The 17,283-nt window shown below is 45.2% G+C and overlaps 1 protein-coding gene across 1 annotated transcript in view; it reads left to right on the top strand.

Moving 5' to 3' along the window:
• The first annotated feature begins 2,354 nt into the window (after positions 1-2,354).
• Positions 2,355-17,283, top strand: part of LOC115474352 (phosphatidylinositol 3,4,5-trisphosphate 5-phosphatase 2-like) — a 73,861-nt gene continuing 58,932 nt past the window's right edge. The window contains exons 1-4 of the mRNA XM_030209793.1: positions 2,355-2,425; positions 3,279-3,659; positions 9,700-9,763; positions 11,436-11,574. Coding sequence (XP_030065653.1) covers positions 3,502-3,659; positions 9,700-9,763; positions 11,436-11,574 — 361 coding nt within the window. The 5' untranslated portion in view covers positions 2,355-2,425; positions 3,279-3,501. The remainder of the gene's footprint in view (positions 2,426-3,278; positions 3,660-9,699; positions 9,764-11,435; positions 11,575-17,283) is intronic.

A 17,283-nucleotide genomic window follows, 5' to 3' on the forward strand; every position in this document is an offset into this window, starting at 1 on the left:
GGCCGCCAAGAGCCGGATAAGGCCGCCCCCGGGCCGCCCCCGCCCCCACCCGAGGTCGCCAGGCCCCCCTCCACCCACCCTCCGTCGCTCCCGGAACTAACCTTAAACGCCTCCTTTCACCTTCGCAGCAAGCAGCAGCAGGGCAGACCTCTCCTTCCTTCTGTGCCCCGCCCTCGCGGACGTTACGTCAGGCAAGGGCGGGACACAGAAGGAAGGAGTGGCCTGCCCTGCTGCTGCTTGCTGGGAAGGTGAAAGGAGGCGTTTAAGGTTAGTTCCGGGAGCAACGGAGGGCGGACGGGCCAACCCCGATGTTTCCCCGAAAAATAAGAAAGCCCCTGAAAATAAGACCTAGCACATTTTGGGGGGCAAAAATTAATATAAGACAGTGTCTTATTTTCGGGGAAACACAGTAATTTAAATATTACACCAAGAAAAAAAATCACTTGGTACAGAAAACAAGATGAAATACGAAATATTACAATAACAGGAAATAAATCACATTCAAAGAAAAATACATATGCATTCATCTATAACAGTCCACTCAAGAAAGGCGGGTATCCAAAGCACAGTTCCAGGAAAAACTAACAAAATTAAAAAAAAAAAATATATATATATATATACTGTACACACACATACACTCTGGCATACAATAATGAGCAGAATTCTTTATCCTAAGGAGGAGATGTCACTGTTGGCATTTCCATTGTCCCCAAAGACCTACTAGAACTTTTTGATAACAAAAAAAGCATTTAGATGAGCTGGTTCATAAAAAATATATCTGACTCAAGTTTAATTACATATTTGCATGAAAAATTCAACCCAAATAATCCACCTAGTTGCAAAACTCTAGTTCTCACCTGAAGAAACAGTTTACATCTATTCTGAGTGTCACAAGCCACACCCGGAAAGACTTAAACTATGCAGTTCAAAAATCTTTCCTCTCTCTTACGGTGACCACAATTGAATGCAATACTCGAGATGAGGTCGCACCATGGAGTGATACAGAGGCATTATAGTATTTTCAGTTGTATTCACCATCCCTTACTAATAATTCCTAGCATGCTGTTTGCTTTTTGACCACCGCCACACACTGGGCAGAAGATTTCAGAGTATTGTCTACAAGGACACCTAGATCTTTTTCTTGGGTGCTGCCTGCTAGCGTGGAACTTACCATCACTGTGATTTGGATTATTCTGTATCACTTTGCATTTGTCCACATTCATTCATCTGCCATTTGGATACCCAGTATTCCAATTTCCTAAGGTCTTCGTTCAGTTTTTCACAGTCCATATGTGTTTTAACAACTTTGAAGTTCTGTTTCATCTGAAAATGCAATCACCTCACTTGTCACTCCAATTTCCAGATCATTTATAAATATGTTAAATAGCACTGGTCCCAGTACCGATCCCTGTAGCACTCTACTAATGACCCTCCTCCGTTGAGAAAAATGCCCTACCCTCTGTTTTCTGTCCAATAACCAGGTCCTAACCAAGAACAGAACATTGCCCCCTATCCCATGACTCTTTAATTTTCTTAAGAGTCTCTCATTAGGAATTTTGTCAAAAGCTTTCTGAAAATCTAGATACACTACATCAGCCGGCTCACCTTTATCCGCATGTTTATTCACGCCTTCAAAGAAATAAAGCAAATTGGTGAGGCAAGACTTCCTTTGGCTGAACCCATGCTGAGTCTGTCCTATTAAACCATGTTTGTCTACGTGTTCATAATTTTATTCTTTATAATAATTTCCACTATTTTCCTCGGCACTGACATCAGGCTTATCAGTCTGTAATTTCCCATATCACCCCTGGAACCCTTTTTAAAAATTGGTGTTACATTAGCCACTCTCCAATCTTCAGATACTACAGACGATTTTAACAACAGGTTATATACCACTAATATATACCACTAATATATACCACTTGAGTGGAGGAGTGGCCTAGTGGTTAGGGTGGTGGACTCTGGTCCTGAGGAACAGAGTTCAATTCCCACTTCAAGCACAGGCAGCTCCTTGTGACTCTGGGCAAGTCACTTAACCCTCCATTGCCCCAGTTACAAATAAGTACCTGTATATGTAAGCCACATTGAGCCTGCCATGAGTGGGAAAGCACAGGGTACAAATGTAACAAAAAAAAATAGCAGCAATTTCATGTTGAGTCTCTTCCCCACCCCCCCCACCTCAGTCTGTTTCTTGGCTGATATATATACTGGCTGCCAAAGTTATGCTGTTCTAGTTTAGTGGCAGGATGTGACACCATTTGTGGTGGAGCTGTTATTATTCTGTCTTGCTCTCCCATTTGGGTTTCAGCTGTATGATTTACATGAAAAAGATCACACTCACAGCAATTCCCCCTGCTGAAGGGAGGAGCAGGGCTGACAAAATAGCCAGGCATCCATGTGTGGCATCCATGCAGACAGAATCCCGGTAAGAACCAGGCTCATCTTGTTCACGTAGCAGCCCTGTCTTCTTGCATCCTTCTGCTCTCTCATTTCTTTCAATGTTTCCCTCCCTCGTGCCCTTTCTCTGTCCTTGCATCTGCTTTTGTTGTATTTCTGTTCTGCAAAACTAATCTCAGTGCTGTTCTTCACACACAAATATACACAAGGATAAAGTTTGCCACCTGTTACATGTGTGCATACACAGAACCACACACACACACAAAGAGAAAAGTCTGTCACCTGTTGACTGCATACGCACACAAGGAGAGCATCTCTTGCCTGTTACATGCGTGTGTGTGTACACCCAGACCCACACCCAGAGACAACGTCTGCTGCCTGTTACATGTGTGCGTACACACCCAGACCCAAAGAGAAATCTGTTGCGTGTGTGTGTGTGTGTGTGTGCACCCAGACCCACACCCAGAGAGAGCATCTTCTGCCTATTACGCGTGTGTGTACACACCCGGACCCACACCCACACCCACAGATAAACCTGCTGCTTGTTACATGTGTGCGTGCACCCCCACAACCCCCTCACACATACACAGAGGATTTTTCCACATGTTCCATGCACACGTAGACACAGAAAAAAGTGTGCTGCCTGTCACATGCACACAAATAGGAACTAAGCAAGAAGTCTGTCTCCTGTCATGTCTGCACACGCGCGCACACACACACACACATGCAAAGAGTAGGCTGCTTCATGTTACATGAGTAGACAGAAGTGTGTCTGTTGAGACATAAACATGGCAAGATGTTTGTTTCCCTGCAGAGAGCTTCGGGATGTGACCAGTGAGCTATGGATGGTCCTATTTTATCATTTGATTTTCTTGTTATAGACTGATTGTCCCTTCCTGCTCTGCTGGATTCGGCCAGTTCTGTAGCCTGGGGCTCAGTGTGGAGGTGGCCAGCCAAGTTCGGACACCTGCTGCAGCAGAGGAACAGTAGAGTTTGGACTCAGAGTGTTGGAAAACACCCCTATTGCTGGGGTCAACACTGGAAGGACACAGAGGGTCAGAAGATACTGTTTCCATTCCAGAGCCAGAGAGAAGCTTTACACCCATGTCTGGTGGACACGAGATCTCAAAGACCACCTGTTGGTATCATCCAGATCTCAGCTGCATTCAGGCTGAGGATTTGTTGAGTAGAGCTGGAAAAGATGGGAGCTTTCTGGTGCGGGACAGTGAATCTGTGTCTGGAGCCTATGCTCTCTGCCTTCTGTAAGTGCTCTTTTCATGTCTCCTTCTCTTTGGGGCAGGATCTGCCCTCTGATTTACTGGCAGAGGGGTTATTGCTCTCCAGATCTGGCAGTGTCTATCTCTTCCTCTCGATGAGAGCTTGCAAAGAGAAGGAAGAGGGGAGTTAGTACAGGCATTGAACTCCTCTGCATTCAGGGTTTCCCTACTCTCTCCTCTGGCTGAGGAGCTGCTCCGGAGGTGCTCTGACTGGGACATGAGAGCAAGGCTGTGTTAAAAACACAAATGTATGTCCCCGAAATAAGAGCTGAAGGAGGGGTGAGGAAAGTCTGTGTGCTGCTGAGCCTCTAGTACCCCGCCTTGCTGCTTGGTGGGTGGAAGCTGTCTAGGATAACAGCAGGGCACTGGGAAGTGTTGGCCTTGCACTTGGTGATCCATAGTCAAGGGGGCAGTCAACTGGTCATAAAAAAGACAATTTGCTGTGTGTCAGTGCTGTATCAATGTTGTAAACGTCACATGTGGCTACTGGCAGGCAACAAATGATCTGAATTTTGACCTTTGACTCTTGAGCATTGAATTTTGTCCTTCACACTGACTCCTCCTACTCGTCAGGGTTCCCCAGTTGTGTTCCTCATTCTCCACAGGAATTAAAACTTTCTTGTCCATGATAGAATCAGAAAATGAACATTAGACGGATATCAGAGGCAAGAGAGGTGACAAACAAAAGGTTGGGGCAGGAGCTGAGACGCTGAGCTGGGGTGGAGCTCTCATTCTGGACTGGAGCTAGGGTTGAGTTGCATATGGGGCTGGGTTGAACCTGTTACTCTGAGCTGGAGCTGGCACTGGAGTTGTCACTCTAAGCTGGTTTATAGCATCCAGCACAGGATCCCCCAGAGAGATGTAATAAAGATTTTCAGCATTTGTTTGGCTTTTGGCTGAGTAGATCTCAAGAGTGCAGAGGGAGAGGGACTTTCTGTAAACCTGGCTGTGGCTGGATGGAGAAGATGTTTGAAAAGTGGTTGGGTGGATTGACAGTGGAACAGTCATTTGGCAGTTTTAATCTTATTGTGATAGAGGAGTTTTCTCACTATAGCCTGGAATACTCTGCAGCCAGTCTGGTTTTCAAGATATTCACAATCAATATGTGTTATGTGTTGGGTTGGGGGTGAGCAGTCTCTTGGTATATGATATGTTTGGGGGGAGGGAAAGAAAAGGATTGAAGAGCTTAGTAGTAGGTATGAATGGGCAGACTGGATAGGCCATTTTGTCTTAATTTACCATCAACATTCGGCGATCAAAGGCATGCCGCTGAAGATACACACTTAAGGGGCATATTTGCCCTTTTAGTTTGCCCCTTTGTGTGCAACATTGTGCGCAAAGAGTAGAAAGAGTGTTAGAACATAAGAAGAACATGAGTGGAGGAGTGGCCTAGTGGTTAGAGTGGTGGACTTTGGTCCTGGGGAACTGGGTTCGATTCCCACTGCAGGCACAGGCAGCTCCTTGTGACTCTGGGCAAGTCACTTAACCCTCCATTGCCCCAGGTACAAATAAGTACCTAAGCCGCATTGAGCCTGCCATGAGTGGGAAAGCGCGGGGTACAAATAAAAAAAAAAAGAACACAAGAGTAGCCATACTGGTTTAGACCAATGGTCCATCCAGCCCAGTATCCTGCTTCCATGAGTGGCCAATCCAGGTCACAAGTACCTGGAAGAATCCCAAAGAGTAGCCAGATTCCATGGTACTGACCTGCCAAGTGCAAGCACCATAAACATCCATTCTAGAAAAAAAAACATTGAAAATTTCAGCAGGTTGGAAACCAGCCCATAAATGTGTTTGTGCTGGCATAATCTTGTTTATCTTCGCCATTTTAGAGATAAGCGTATATTTTCCCAGCGTTGTCACAGAGACCAGTATTCCTTGCTAGTTTTTTTTTTTGGAGGGGGGGAGATAAAACCACTGGGGGACTAAAGAGGCAAACCCCCTCCCTTATCCCTCCAGTGGGGTGCTGCTCAGTAGCAACTGTTTACCGAATCCTAAGAGTGCTTGGTAGCAGGGGTAACTCCTGACGTTGATCTTTTAGGACATTAGAGTAGACTACCCGAGCCTGTTTGTCTAGCCCCGTCTTTGGCCGTTTTCAAGTCCAAACTTAAAGCCCACCTCTTTACCACTTGACTCCTAACCACTGCTCACTTGCCCTGTCCTTTTATCCTCGCCTCTTTCTTCCCTTACCCTTATTGTTCTGTCTGTTTACCTGTCTTATCTAGATTGTAAGCTGTTTGAGCAGGGACTGTCTTTTTGTGTATGGTGTACAGTGCTGCATATGCCTTGTAGTGCTATAGAAGTGATAAGTAGTAGTAGTAGAGTGCTGAGCATTTGTCAGATATACTTATGAGAAGCTCCCACTCAGATATAAGTGTTTGACCAATTTAACTGGAATCACCCAACTCTTGGCATTTCGGCATGTAAATGGCCCTGTTTTATTGGAACGCCCCTGTCCTGCCCATGCTGCTTCTCTGGCCACGCCCCCTTTTGAATTGTGCACTATGGGATTTATGCGCCTGGTGATATAGAATAGTGCATAGGTAGATGCATGTGCAATCCAAATTAGTGCCAATTAACTTCAATAATTGATTTTTAAGGCCAATTAATTAATACTTAATAGCTCGTTAACTAGCTCAGTTGTCTGCATCTTGGACCTGCACCAACATTTCGGTGCCATATTGTAAGGTCTCTACCATCGGCAGACTCTTGGAAAAGTCTCCTGCACCGGAAGACTCTTGAGTCCCTCGGCCCTTTAGCTGATCTGTGTGCTGTAATCCACTGCTAAAGAGCACACGGCAATCCACAAGGTCAGATCATTATACTTTATTGTAATCCCTTTGTGTCAACTGCTTCTCCAAAGGTTGTTCCCACCACAGCATTTCTCAAGAAGCATAGCAGTTCAACAGCATAGTATTCAAAACAAAACAAAAAAAAACCCAAAAGGTTCCAAAATCTCAGCAGTTCATATAAAGCAGTTATGCAAAGCAATTCTTCAAACAAAGTAGCTCAAAAAGGGCTCAAACTCCCAGCAGTTCATGTATAGCAGGTATGCAAAGTAATTCTCCAAACACGGTAGCTCCAGAAAGGGTTCAAACCCTCCCCAACAGTTCATGTCAGCAGTTAGGCAAAACAATTCCCCAAACACAGCAGTTCAGAAAGGGTTCAAACTCCCAGCAGTTCATGTAAAGCAGTTATGCCCAAAACCACCACTCCTCCTCTCTCCCTTTCAAAAGAAATCAACCTAGGGAGAGTGGCAAGTGTCCCCCCAAACCAGGCCAGCATTATACCCTGACCACCACCCGCATGACCCTTCGGTGGTAAACCTGTTCTCTCAGCTCCCCTCGTGGGATAGCCACCTTTTCCCTTCTTCTACCAGGCTCGCCTCCCGAGCAGCATTATACCCTGACCACCACCCGCATGACCCTTCCATGGTAAACCTGTTCTCTCAGTTCCCCTCGTGGGATAGCCACCTTTTCCCTTCTTCTACCAGGCTCTCCTCCCGAGCAGCCCTCTCCTGTTTCACCTCCTTTCCTTCCAGTTGAGTCAGAGCAGCAACCCTCTTGCTCTACTTCCTTCCCCTTTTCTTCCCCTTGCCAGTCCATAGGTTCCTCCCCACACCCATTACTCAGCTGCTCTCCATTTGCTTGATTGGGCAGGTTCAGAACTCCTTCCCTCATCCTGGCTCTCTGGGACAGGTTTTTCCAACTCCCTTCTCTTGCCCTTCTCCTGACCTCTTCTGGGGGCTGTTGGGGATTGAAGTCCCTGTTTCTACCCTGGGACCTACTCAGGGGCTACTGGGAATTGTAGTCTTTTCCTTTTCTCCAATCCCCCAGGGGAAAAGATTCCTTCCTTTCTCTACCCAGTCTCCCTCCCTCTCGAACCTCCTCGTTCCTCCATGTGCCTTCATTCTCCCTCTCACCCTCATATTCCTCACAATATATAGAATCCCAGGGTTAGTGGGAATAAACGTCTATGAACTTGCTACACCCTTACCCCATCCAAGACATGCCCAGACCACGCCCCCTTGCTATTTGCATGCACTTGGCATTGAGATGCTGTGATAGTGTGGGCTTGCAGGCTTGGACCCTTCACAGACACTGGCAGCAGACAGGTAAACCAAAAGAAAAGTCTTTATTGTGAACAAGAATTATCAAAAGTATGTTACCGTCACAGATGCAAGTGGCATTCATTTCACACAAAAAGAAACTTCCTTGCCTTAGGTATCCTGAAGTCCAATTCCAGTTGCTTACACTTGCTAGTACTCCTAGAGACTGCTCCTAGCAGGCTCACTTCAATACTCTACTTGTATTGAGGTTGATTGGAGTGAGGCATTTAGAACCACCTTCTCCTCATCACCAGTACTAAGGACAGCTACTATTCTGAAGTTTCTCTTACACTGGTCAGATGGAAGGTGCTGCTGGCCATGAAAAGTTGAAAACAATAAAAAGTGTTTGTAGGTTTTGAGACCTTGAAAAGCACCAATGAATTATATGGTAATTCATGAGCTTAGCGTCTCTGAGGGAAAATGAAATTCCTTGTGCTGATGGATGACACCCCACCTGGATCAATACCTTCAGCACGTGCCCTGCTAAGAATAATCATTTCTTTTTCTTTCTTTCTTTATTTGTTACATTTGTATCCCACATTTTCCCACCTATTTGTAGGCTCAATGTGGCTTACATAGTACCAGAGAGGCATTTGCCGTCACCGGTGTGAACAAATACAAACTGATGTTGTGGTCGGTAAAGTTCGTGTGGCACAGCCACCTTAGCGAATCGTATTGGAGGAGAGTTGTCTTATGTCCATTACGTTCTTTAGTTATGTTGTGTTGCAACGATCAGGCATTTAGGTTGGTTTGGTAGGGTATGCTTTTTCAAACAGGTTAGTTTTTAGTGTTTTCCGGAAGTTGAGGTGGTCGTATGTCATTTTCAAGACTTTCAGCAATGCGTTTCACAGCTGTGTGCTTATGTAGGAAAAACTGGATGCGTAAGTTGATTTGCATTTTAGTCCTTTGCAGCTTGGGTAGTGCAGGTTTATATATGTTCGTGTTGATTCAGATGTGTTATCTGGTAGGTCGATCAAGTCTGTCATGTATCCTGGGGCTTCACCGTAGATAATTTTGTCAACCAGGGTGCAGATTTTGAAAGCAATACGTTCTTTGATTGGGAGCCAGTGTAGTTTTTCACGGAGGGGTTTTGCGTTTTCATATCATGATTTTCCAAATATAAGTCTGGCTACCATGTTTTGAGCGGTCTGGAGTTTCTTTAAGGTTTGTTCTTTGCATCCCACATAAATACCATTGCAGTAGTTGACGTGGCTTAGTACCATTGACTGTATCAGGTTACGAAATGTATCCCTTGGGAAAAATTGTTTCACACGATTGAGCTTCCACATTGAGTGGAACATTTTCTTTGTTGTGGATTTCACTTGGCTCTCTAGTGCTAAGTTGCAGTCTATTGTAATGCCAAGGATTTTCAAGCTTTCTGAGATAGGGAGGGTGTAGTCTGGGGTGTTGATACTTGTGCGGTTGTCCGTGCTGTGTTGGGATGTGAGGATAAAACCCATTTTATAACAGCAGGGTGAGGGTACATCTGAACTGAAAGTTGCAGCTTGCTTTGCATTTTTATAATTGAAGCCTTGACCTCTGGTATTTTATTTATTTATTTTATTTTTGTTACATTTGTACCCCGTGTTTTCCCACTCATGGCAGGCTCAATGCGGCTTACATATTGTATACAGTTACTTATTTGTACCTGGGGCAATAGAGGGTTAAGTGACTTGCCCAGAGTCACAAGGAGCTGCCTGTGCCTGAGGTGGGAATCAAACTCAGTTCCCCAGGACCAAAGTCCACCACCCTAACCACTAGGCCACTCCTCCAGTTGCAGCTCCTGTACAGTTTTTCCAGTCCAGGGTGTGATGGCCTTTGTTCTGGCTTTCTGATGTTCTTAGGGTCAGTTTTGGTTTCTGCATTGTAATCTGGCTCCCAGGCTTGCTACTGATGCCAGACGCTTGTCTTTCTTAGGTTCCAGAGACATGTACATACTTACCGAATCCTGCCGGATGAGGAGGGACTTCTGTCAGTGCAAGTGAGTATGGGACTGAGGAGAGGAAGGCAGCAAACCTGGCTAAGGGCTCTGAGGGGCTCTTTCCAACTGGGTGGGCTGCTACTTCAGCTTGAACTTCAGTGGACTGGAACCAGACAGTCCATAATGTAAAATACACACAGGCATGAAAAGCCCCCAGCACTCAAGTGTGGAGAGTGTGCCGGGAAGCGTCCTCAGAGAGGGGTAAATGTATTGGGGGGGGGGGGTGTCTGGAGCAGTTTTCTAGCACTGAGGAACAATACAAGGAGATGGGAAGATAAAGGGAGAGACTGGAGAAGGGTTTGTGGAGAGAAAGGCAGATTTCCTGGCTAGTCCTATTACTAGTATCTCCAGGTCTAGCTCATTGATTATGTTAACCAGGAGTGGACTGACCACAGGGACAATAGGGTAATGCCCAAGAGCCCACAGCAATAGGCGGGTCCACTCTCCCCTGGCCTCCATCTGATTTAATCTCTTTTGATAGGTGGTTAGGTGTCCTTGACCCTTATTGTCCAAGAGCCCAAACCACTGTCAGTCCACTTCTGATGTTAACCAAATTGTGAGTTTCATGTTAAGCTGTGTCTGCCGTTCGCTGCCTTAGGTGAATCTATTTATAAATGTCAGGTACAGAGCCGTGTCCTGTGATGTATGTGGAGCCCTCGCTGTGTAGAACATCTTCCTACCCTTCCACTCTTGCTTTGTGGTTTCCTGAGAAGTAGCAGCTGGTTTCCCTCTGTTGCATGAGATGTGTTCTGTGCTGAGAAACACTGACGCTCCTTTCAGTCCACATCACCAGCGAAGGCTCGATGAGACTTTTATAGAAGTTGCAGTCCATTGCCAATCCTGCAGGGGAGCAGAGACCTCCCAACCTCTTCTTAGAAAGAGAATTGGAGGCAAATCAGGAGCCTCAAGTACTTCTAGTCTTCCCAAGTGACTCCTGAGTGGAATGGTACAGAGTAGACCCTTGTTAATCTCTGGAGTTTCTAATCTTTTCACAGCTAAGGATCCTCTGTGCTTATCCCAGGCATTCTCAAATTCTGTTACTGTTTTGAATCCGCCACCATTCCAGGAGGCTGTTCCATGTGTGTCCTCTTGCAGCCTCATAACATTAAAAATGTCCTTCCTCTGAAAAATGTTTGTCCTTCTGAGGTATGTGAGTATCTCTTTTGCATCTCCCTCTCCTTCCTCAACTCTAGTGCAGTGCTTCTCAACTCAGTCCTTGAGGCATACCTGGTCCCATCAGGTTTTCAGGATCCCCACAATGAATATGCATGAGATAGATTTGCATGCCACATGGATCCAGTCAATGCAGCTTTAGCACCTGTTAACCTGACTGGCTAGTTGTGCTTCCGGGAGAGGCTTGAGCAGCACGGAAGTAGGGTGTAAGTATTTAGGCCCTTGAGACTTCTCTACACTATTTCCATAGTCCCTCCTCTAGACCACCTCCTCTCTCTGTATCCTTCTAGAAGTACAGCCTCCAGAACCAGACACAATACTCCAAGCTGGAAGGGAAATGGAGTTTGGGCCTTTACTTGAAGGCAGTAGGAGGGCTTCTCTGCATTCCCAATAAAAGAGATGTTCCCTGCTTCTTGCTCAGGTGAAGAAAAGAGAGAACCCAGGAATGAACGTGCCTACATTCAGTTATGCCATTTATTTTGTGCAACCCTCATTACAGACCATCCCTGGCCTGCCAGTGAAATGCTTCCAGACCCTTGCAGACCTCATCACTACATACCAGCAACCCAACAGGGGACTGGTGACTGCCCTGCTGTATCCTGTGGACAGAGAAGAGGCGTCTACTGAGGATGACTCTGGTGAGTTCGGAGTCGGAGGGTGTTGCCTTTCCAGACCTGGCCGCTATTCCCCTCTCACTTCCCATCTACCTTGTGCTCTCTGTCTAGAATCTCACTTCCTACTTCTCGGGTTTATGTTTATATATTACCTTTCAGGACACAATCGTTTCTCTTACCTGTCCCTCCATCACCTGTTCTTTCAAATGTTGTATATATTAATACTATATTTAATGGTATAAGCAATTAACTAGCTAGTCACACACACCAGGGCTAACACTGGCTGCACATACTGGAGGAGAACTAGCTAATTCACTTCTACCATAGCTGAAATACATTTTCTGACTTCATGTACAATTTTTACTTATTTCTGTCTATCTTATCTGTCTCAATGTTCCTCCTCCACTTACACACCACCCTGTCCATTACAGTGTTTGAATGTGTATTGTGTTCACGTAGTAAATTGCAAACTATGCCATAATGTGTACTGTTGTTTGAATATTTGTCTACTGCCTATGTCTGGCTTACCTGTGCTTTTCACTGCCATGGGTGGATTACTTAAAAAAGGTGGTAAATAAATCCTAATCAGTATTCAGCCAGGACATGTGCTGGCTGTGGGGACTGTATCAGCTGGGACTTGCATGAGGGGATATCAGATCCTACCCCCCCCCCCCCAAATCCAATCCCCTCTCCTGCTCCCCCCTCCCAACATATTCAGACCTCCTGGCCCCTCCCTCCAACAATAAAAGGCACCCTTCCAAATATTCCAACCCCCTCCTGGACTCTCTCCAAATCCCAGTAGGCTCTCCTTAACTTCATTTGTGGTCCAATAGCTAAGCAGGGCAGGAGCAAACCCATGCACTCCTGCCCATGACAGTTCCTCCTTTAGAAACCTTCCATATCACAAAAGTGAGCCTCCCCTCCCTTCTTACTCCAGCCACACTAAACCTCCGGTCCACGTAAAGGAACTATTCTGGTTCTGTGTCTGTACAGAAAGGTGTATAGAAATGACTGAACTGATCCATATTGTCGTGCCTCTAGAAAGACCACAACCTCCAAAGAAGCCCATGGTGACATCAGGAAGGCCTCTGTCTCTACTGCGGCCTCCCTGTATACATGCAAAATAACTGCAGAAGCATGAGTAGTCACAGGAAGGTGTGGGTCGGGAACAAATAAAAATCCAACTCTTTAATACTCAACTCACATGAAAATAGCCGGTGCCAGTCAAGCCCCCACCCCTGTGGGCCAACACTTCACAAGACCAGAACACTGCACCAGTGATTTCACAGTAAGAATACTGAAAGGTAATTTTAAAACAATACAGGAACATAAGACCTTTGAAATAAGAATGATTGAATATTTTGACACCCAACAAACAGGACTTAATAAGGATCTGGGTTTTCTAACTCATTATAAAACATAAAGCTGTATTTCTCTGTTTATTACCCTCCTCTCACCTACCAACACCCATTCTGTTAGAATATCAATGAAATGCTTTGATGTCCCAATGCATACCCCCACCCTCTCACTCTGTCAGACTGTCAAAGTAATGCTTTGATGTTTCTCTCATATATACTATCTGCTACCACATTTGCTTATTTCCGATCTGAGGAAGAAGGGCAACCTTCGAAAGCTAATCAAGAAATGTATTAAGTTATGTCCAATAAAAAAGGTATCATCTTATTTTCTTTTCCATATTTTATTTTGTTTGATTTCTATTGATAACCTTTAAGAGTGGACTAACACGGCTACCACACCTCTATACTCAACTTTGTAATTGGTATGCAAACTGTCCAAGTGAACACTCTTATCCACCATCTTGGAATGATAAGGAACTGCTGGCCATGATCAACTGGGAGCCTCAGTGTAGTTCATGGACCTTACCTTTGCCTTTTCTGTCTTGGTATGGTTTATGCTTTACTTTACTGCCCTTCCTATGGGCATCACAGGGCGACTTACAATATAATAAAAAGTAGTATAAAGCACACCAAGAGTCTTATCAAGTTAATCCAGACAAGAGTTTTGGGATTTCAAGTGTCACCCCTCCAAAACCAGTGACTGATTTGATTACAGATTTAGAGACTGTGGTAGGAATGTTTCTCCTTAATTCCTCAGAAATTGTGAGTTCAGGAGCAGAGATTTCTCATTCTATTTTGGATTTTTCTGAGTTTGGAGACTCTGATTTCATAGAAGTTTAGAGGCAAGATAGGTCTGAATTAGATTGGAAAGTAGGGTTTGAAGGAGGTATTCATTAGAAAATTACAGGAGATCTCCAGAGAGCCACACTGTCAGGCTCTCATGTGTGACATCCCTCCTCTTTCTCATCTGATTCCCAGCTTCCTAGCGTCTTTCCTCTATTGCTTCTCCTCACTCTCCTCCTGATAACTGATTGAGAGATGGTGCCTTTCCTCCACCCCACCCCACCCTGGGTAGGCCTTCCTCCTCATGTTCTTAAGTTCACCCAGGTCCATTTGAATCTTTCTGCTGGTGAATGGAGTTTGAACAGGTTTCTAACCAACCTTTTATTCCTCAGTTTCAAGGTTGCCGTCCATGGACTAACCTTTGGTCAGACTTAACCTTCCCTGTCCACCGGTCCTAGTTTCTGATCTCCTTTTCTACCAGGGCTGGTCTTAGCAATTGCAGGGCCCTGTGCAGACCAGTTCAATGGGATCCTGCCTGCCCCACCCTACCGATTTCACATGAGGTGTCAGAGATTTATTTATTTATTAAACAGAAATGTGTAACTGCCCAGTAAAACGTCATTCAACAAATTATTCTATGTGGAAGTGGAGTTTGGATCCTCTACAGAAGTTGTCAGAATCTCAGTATTAACCCTGAAGCTCCATTTCGGTATTACAAACTCCACATTCCCCGACAGTGAAGCTACCCCCTTACAACTCACCATACAAAAAATATTCAAATTGTGAATATCATCTCAGGGACAGCACCCGCTCCTTCCATCTCTATACTCTGTTTAAAGCAGGTGGTTTTTCTTTGCCTGGTGACTGTACCAGACGTGGAGAACTGTAGTCCTGAGCATTTTTCATTTTCAAAACAGGCCAGACACTTTGCAAAATAACATAAAACCATGCGAAAAAACACTCAAACCCTATATAGGAAACTTACCAAACCATAACAGTCCACCTGCGAATCTGGTCTCTTTCACACATGCAGAACACAGACTTTCATCAAGCACAGAATAAACAGCCACAAACTAAAAATACAAATATGTCCACCAAAATTAAATTAAACCCCCAAGAAGCCAGACTCTGCATATAATGCAACAACCAGGGAAGTGAAGCAGTGATGTTTCCCCCCCCCCCCCCCCCCCCGATGTGCAAAATATAAAGATAGCAAGATATAAATTTCAATAGCCGACATATTAACAAATAAAACAAAAATGGAAAATAAAGTGATACGTTGTTAAATGGACTAATTACATTTTTGACTAGTTTTCTAGCTTTCGAAGGCCAAAGCCTCTCTTCTTAGGTCAGAACAGTTTACCATAATAAGTATACTGTTCCAACCTGAGGAAGGAGACTTTGGCCTCCAAAAGCTAGAAAACTAGTCAAAAATGTAATTAGTCCAATAAAAAGGTATCTTGTTATTTTCCATTTTTTTCTTTTTATTTATTAACCTTTAAAGTGGGCTAACACAGTAACCATATTACTTCATCCAAAATTACTACTACTACTTAACATTTCTAAAGCGCTACTAGGGTTACGCAGTGCTGTACAATTTACATAGAGGGACAGTCCCTGCTCAAAGAGCTTACAATCTAAAAGACAAGTGAACAGTCAGTCAGATAGGGGCAGTCAAATTGCGGCAGTCTGGATTTCCTGAAAGAGTTAGGTGCCAAACGCAGCATTGAAGAGGTGGGTTTTAAGCAAAGACTTGAAGACGGGCAGGGAGGGGGCTTGGCGTAAGGGCTTGGGAAGGTTGTTCCAAGCATAGGGTGAGGCGAGGCAGAATGAGCGGAGCCTGGAGTTGGCGGTGGTGGAGAAGGGTACTGAGAGGAGGGATTTGTCCTATGAACGGAGGTTTCGGGTGGGAGATGAGGGTAGAAAGGTAGTGAGGGGCGGCAGACTGAGTGCATTTGTAGGTAAGAATTAAAAATAACATTTTTTTTCTACTTTTATTTGGGCCACTTAATTTTTCTAATCGTGTTAACTCCAGTCTCTGATTACTGCTTTTGGTCTTCTTTAATTCTCTTTCCTAAGTTCTCCTGTCCATTTATCATTTTCTCTCTCTCCATCTATCTTCACCTCCTCTACTACATCCAGCTCCGACCTTGAACTATTCCTTTTAGCTTTCTTCCATTTTTTCTACCTCTCCATCCATTCAGATTTCATATATTCTTATCCAGTATCTCCTACAGGTTTCCATCTCTTTCTCTTAACTTGGCCCATCCATTCTCCTATTATTCCCCAGTCCTTCACTAACTCTTTCCTTTCTCCCCACCCCCTGCCGTCCAGCATTGCCTCTCTCTGTCTCTCTCTTCCTCCCTCCCCCTGCACCATTCAGCATTGTCCCGTCTCTCTTCCGCCATCCATCATTGTCCCACCTTTCTCCCTCTATTCTACTCATGCAGTATTACTTCCATCTCTGTCTCTCTCCCACCCCCTTATCTAGCATTGCCAGCGTGCTCTCTCTCTATCTCCCCCCCCCCCACACATCATTTAGCATTGCCCCTGCCTTTCTCTACTCCCCACCTATCATTGCTTCTGTCTTTCTCTACCCCGTCCTGAACACTGCTCCTCTCTCTCTCAACACTGCTCTAGCACTGGTTCTCTCTCTTCCCCTGCCCCCCCTCAGGACTACTTCTGCCTTTCTATCCCCAAACACAGCTCCTATCTCTCTCCCCCTAAGCTGCCCCCCACCCCCCAAGCTGTAACACTTTTCCTTTCCTCCCTCCTGTCGCCATCTCTGGCAGCCACAGTACTAATTATACAGCAAAACGATGCGGGGCTGCAGCTCTCTGTATGCTGTGGCTGCTTCCTCTGGACTGGCCCCGCCTCCTCCCAAAGAGGAAGTTATATCGGAGGAGGCAAGGCCAGTCCAGGAAGCAGCTGCAGCATGCAGAGAGCCACAGACGCGAGTGGCTTTGTGGTATAATTTGTGTTGACATTGTAAGTAGTATATTGTGCCATACTTTGTATTGCTAGTTGAATATTTTTACTGCACTAGTGGTTATTGCAGTGGACTTTGATCCTGGGGAACTGGGTTCAATTCCCACTGCAGCTCCTTGTGACTCTGGGCAAGTCACTTAACCCTCCATTGCCCCTGGTACAAAATAAGTACCTTTGAATGTAGTCGCAAAAACCTCAGAAAGGCAGTATATCAAGTCCCATTTCGCTTTCCCCCTCCCCCTTTCTTACTGTACACCGTCTTGAGTGAATTCCTTCAAAAAGGAGGTAAATAAATCCTAATTTAAATAATAATAATTAGTACTGCAGCCGCCAGAGATGGAAACAGGAGGGAGGGAAGGAAAAGTGCTACATCTTGGGGGTCAACTTAGCGGGGGGAGAGAGGCAATAGTGGGAAGATAGGCGGGGAAGGTAACAACACCTACAATGCTGGAACTGCCAGGTCCCCAGGAGCACAAGACCCTCTCCTGTTGCCCCTGCCTAAGACTGGCCCTGTCTCAAACAATCTTGAGAACATAACGAAAATACGGAGAGGAAAGGGGAGAGAGAACAAGAGAGAAGGAAAGAAGCAGAGCACAGAGCGAGA

The sequence above is a fragment of the Microcaecilia unicolor genome, chromosome 7 (genome assembly GCF_901765095.1).
Source record: "Microcaecilia unicolor chromosome 7, aMicUni1.1, whole genome shotgun sequence".
Lineage (NCBI taxonomy): Eukaryota > Metazoa > Chordata > Amphibia > Gymnophiona > Siphonopidae > Microcaecilia > Microcaecilia unicolor.